Here is a 4,335-nt window from a genome sequence, read left to right as displayed (position 1 = left end):
CCTCAAAATCCAAGCGTAAGTAAAAATAGAGAGAACTTTTAACAAGAGAAAATCGAAGCAACACAACTTCACGGATGATATATGAGCTATAGGTTCCATTTAATACCAATCCATGTGTCTTAGCACTTGAAAGATTACAACTTGCAAAGAAACAAGAAAAGATGAACACCGAACAACGAAACTCTGCAAGTTAATTGTCTAGAGGCAATGGAATTCAAGACCCCATCATATAAGCGTGTGTATGCAAATTTTATGCCTCTAGAAATAAGAAGAATGACCTCACAAGATGCTGAAATTTTAGCCCAAAAATCAAAACGAAAATGAAATTTGGAAACCGAAAAACTTGTGAACTTGCAAGGGAACCAATAGAGGGAAACTAAAAGGAGGTGAACACGATAACATAAACAAAAATAAACTTCATTGTAGCAGAGATCAGTCCTATTTTAGGTAAATTATAAAGATTTTTTCTTACAAAGCTCTCACCTAATACATAGGCTAAGCACCCATCTTCCTCTCCTCTAAAACCCTAGCACTAGGCTCTCAAATAGATAGCACAAGGGGCTCAAATGACTATTTCAAACTCTCCTATAGCACTTCCCCTCTATTTATAGGGTTAGAAAACTTGAACACTAAGTTTTCTAGTTTTTTCCCAAAATACTCCTCTCTTATAGTACACTCCTACCTACCACCGAGGATATTTTGTTCCATTTTCTTCTCCATTCATCGGACGATCGCGGTGCCTTCACGACTTAGCTTCGCCTTGACACAAGCTTCACGATGGTGTCACATACTCTTCTAGTCCTCCCACGGCTTTAAGACCAAACCCCGAAGCCCTAGCACGCTTCTCAAACCGTGACTAGTCATCACTTGCTTCCACCTGAAGCGAGTGCTCTGATGATGACGTGTGTCATCCGTCTTACGATCTGGACCGTCGACAAGCCTTGTCACTTTCACCAGCATCCCCTCGTTTGGCTTTGCTTGACCTCCATATGTACAGCTAGGTCCACCTTTAACTTCGTTCAGCCTCCTTGATCATCCGGCATCATGGAGATGCTCCTCGGGAACAGTACTTAGGTCTCTGAGTATTCCTACGTCTTCGGACAAAGTGACGAGCTTGGTGCATCGTAGCAACCTGACGAGCCACTTGCAAGGACACAACCCTCTTAGTACGACTATGCCACTCCACCGCCTGCTGGATGGCCTGCGCGAGCGATCCTTCCACCGGAACCGCTCATGTACTCAGCTCATCATGTGAGAGCGCAGAGACATAAGGTCCCGAGGGAGGATGCGACCAGAGAGATCATCCCTTATAGGGGACATAATATATATGCTAATATGTTATTGTTAGTTTTATAGTGTTATGTTATTATTGGTGCTATGATAATATGTTAATATCGGTGTAATACTATTTTCTTCATACTACTATAATGTTGTGAGTGTCATAATATCTTTTATGTATCATATTTTTATTTTGTGATTCTATTCAGATCATAGAGTCGTACCACGAGTATTCCATAACAATCATAATAAATATGTTGGCCTAACGTGCAATGATATATACGATACCCCTAGTGGTATATCGGAGTTTCGCCTAACATGCCTTAGAAAATGTAAAAGAGAGCAAATCGATGGGACAATACACAAATTAAACATCATCCTAACAGTGGTTCTAATCGTATTGACTTAAAGTGAACTGTGAGAAAGCTCCTGAGTCCCAATAATCTCCAGCACCGTTTTACGCTAACGGAGGAGGAGGAGCATCCCTATTGTGGCACGGAGAAGTGCACCATGGATCGATGTATCCCTATTGTGGTATGGGCAGGTGCACCATGGATCCAAAATATCGTACAAACATCAAATAATATTGGACGAATCGACAGCAAGGTGTGGCCTATTCTACTGCAAATCAAATTAAATTCGGTCACAACAAGATATCGCTCATTTACTGGGCGATACCAAGGTGAACAGGTGACACGTGGCACGTCACTGTATTTTTACTTTCTGATCAATGGGCCCCACAAAGTATTGCGCGTGGATGAGATCTTACTCTCACCCGATGAACGGACGACGATAGCCTATTATTACCATTTTTTGAAAACATTTGTGTAATTTTACTCACAAATCACAAGTCCTTCCTGGTGTATACTCGCAAAAAAAAAATCCTTCCTGGTGTATACTCGCAAAAAAAAAATCCTTCCTGGTGTATTACTGTTGATCACTGATCCACATCAGTACCCCATCCACACCTACTTCATGCAGTGCTGATCACCTAATAGAGACTTATCGACATTCTATATACCGACATGCTACGTGACAGTGAACCTATAGGACCTGTCGGCATACCTTTGAGACGGCATGGGTTGTATTTCAAACCACGTATCTGGTGATTTGTTGACACCCCCAACTGATGAAACGGACACGCATGCATTTTATTTGTCGCTTGGATCACGAATTTCTTTAGTCAGTTTTGCGGAAAAAGTGTTTGGATGCGACAAGTTCATCGATTCGGAACCGCGGCAAGCTCTGTATGTAGTTCGGAGCCAGTGAAACTTATCTGATATCGGTCGGAGCCAGTTTCTAGAGACTGCGTGAGCTTGTTCGTGTCACACCGAAGTGCTAATCTGTGTCCCGCAGATGATAATTAAAAAAAATTATAATTTTTTATATGATTTTAGAGATAATTTTTATAAAAAAAATTTTGTGTGACACCGACTAGAAACCTATCAGAACTTCATATATCAAATTTTAGTACTCTTTCTACAAATATCAGACTTTAGATGTTATTTTTGTAATTTTTAATAAAATAATATTTTTTTTAAAAATCGTCTGTTGCCCCGGTCACTTAGCAGGACGCATTGAACGCATGGAAAGGTCACATACTCCTCTACACGATGCAAAATTTTGGAACTAGCATCCAGTTTAATCTGTCACACGTCTGTTCGTTGCTACGGTTGATATGCCAGTCCCCTACTCCCCTGCTCCGATTCTGCAGTCGATGAGAGAGCGAAGACAGCCTGATCGTGTAGGTGTAGCGCATCAACACCACAAGGAAGTATCACATCAGAAGCGTTTCCCAGGCAACACATGTTAACACGACACACCAAAGCAGTTCTGAACACTACCGGATCATAACACAAAGCAACCGTGACCGAACCAGAAAAGACTAAAGCTACGCCGTACGTCTCTTACGATAGCCATGCATCGTGCTCCAACTCCGGCGCCGGCGCCGGCGCCGGCAGTTCAACAGAAGGAACACGAACCTGATCGGCAAAGACTTAGCTAGTAGGGGCTCTGGCCCTGCACGTTGCCGTGCGGGTTGTACAGGCACAGCGTGAGCGTGGCGCCGGTGACGCAGCTGGCCTGCGCGCACCCGACCTCGGCGGTGCGCCGCCACACCACCTGCGTGTACGTCCCGCACTGCTGCCCCGCCGCGCACGTGTTGTTGGCGTGGCTGTAGAACCTCCCCTGCGCTACCCACAACGCCACCACCTCGGCCGGGCGCGCGGGGTAACTCGCCCACCCCTGGTTCGCGCCGTAGGGGCTGGCGCCCATGTCCGCGAACGCGCACCCGCTCTGCCGCTGCTGCTGGGCCACGGTCTTCCCCGCCGCGGCCGCCAGGTCCGTGCTCCACCGCAGCGGGGCCACGCCGACCGCCGCGCGAGCCCGGTTGTGCGGCGCCAGGTACTCGTCCGCCGTCGCGTTGTTGTTGGTGCTGTTGCCGCCCGCCTGCGCCTTGGTGACCGCGCCCGCGCCGCCCGGCGCCAGGGCGCGCGCGCCGTGGGCCGGCGAGGCGCACAGCACGAGGAGGGCGAGGAAGCACGCCGTGGCCATGGCCACGGGGAGGAGGTGGTGGCGCTGGGGCGCCATGAGATCTGGAGTTGGTGAGCTGAGTAATAGCTCCGTGAGTGAGGGTGAGTGTGGGTGCAAGCCTGTGCCCTGTGCGATGTGTTGTCGGTAGCGCATTAAGAAGAGAGCGGAGCACCGGCAGATGGCGATGGCTATCCGCGTCACCGCGTGCAGTGCGGGCGCGAGCTTCTTTGTACTTGGCGTCGACTGCCGCGGCTTGTCTCGGTTGTCCCGTGATGGCGCGGCCCGTTCGATTGATCGATCTCGCAACTCGCAAGTGGAGTGGCGCGCCGAACCTGGCGAGATCCGGGGGGTTGTTGGTGCGTGTCAGCGCTCGATATCGTTGATGCGATTTTCTTGTCTCTAAGATCTAGATCAGGTGATCAGCAGTGTATTCCATGGGCTGTTTGAAAAGGCTACCCAGTACCCACAATGGGTACTGCATAATGTAGTCTTATACTTAAATAATCCTATGAGATCTAGTCTAAT

At 47.8% G+C, this 4,335-nt stretch overlaps 1 protein-coding gene across 1 annotated transcript; it reads right to left on the bottom strand.

Moving 5' to 3' along the window:
• Positions 1–3,079: 3,079 nt before the first annotated feature.
• LOC133914146 (STS14 protein-like) lies at positions 3,080–3,867 on the bottom strand. Its single transcript, XM_062357289.1, has one exon. The coding sequence runs from the start codon at positions 3,865–3,867 to the stop codon at positions 3,280–3,282; it is 588 nt and encodes a 195-aa protein (XP_062213273.1). The 3' UTR covers positions 3,080–3,279.
• Positions 3,868–4,335: the final 468 nt, after the last annotated feature.

The sequence above is a fragment of the Phragmites australis genome, chromosome 4 (genome assembly GCF_958298935.1).
Source record: "Phragmites australis chromosome 4, lpPhrAust1.1, whole genome shotgun sequence".
Classification (NCBI taxonomy): domain Eukaryota; kingdom Viridiplantae; phylum Streptophyta; class Magnoliopsida; order Poales; family Poaceae; genus Phragmites; species Phragmites australis.
The sequence above is the reverse complement of the archived record's forward strand: the minus strand, read 5'-3'. Positions and strand labels throughout refer to the sequence as shown.

Excerpts from the sequence above, each read along its gene's own strand:
- LOC133914146 (XM_062357289.1), bottom strand. The coding sequence starts at position 3,867 with ATGGCGCCCCAGCGCCACCACCTCCTCCCCGTGGCCATGGCCACGGCG.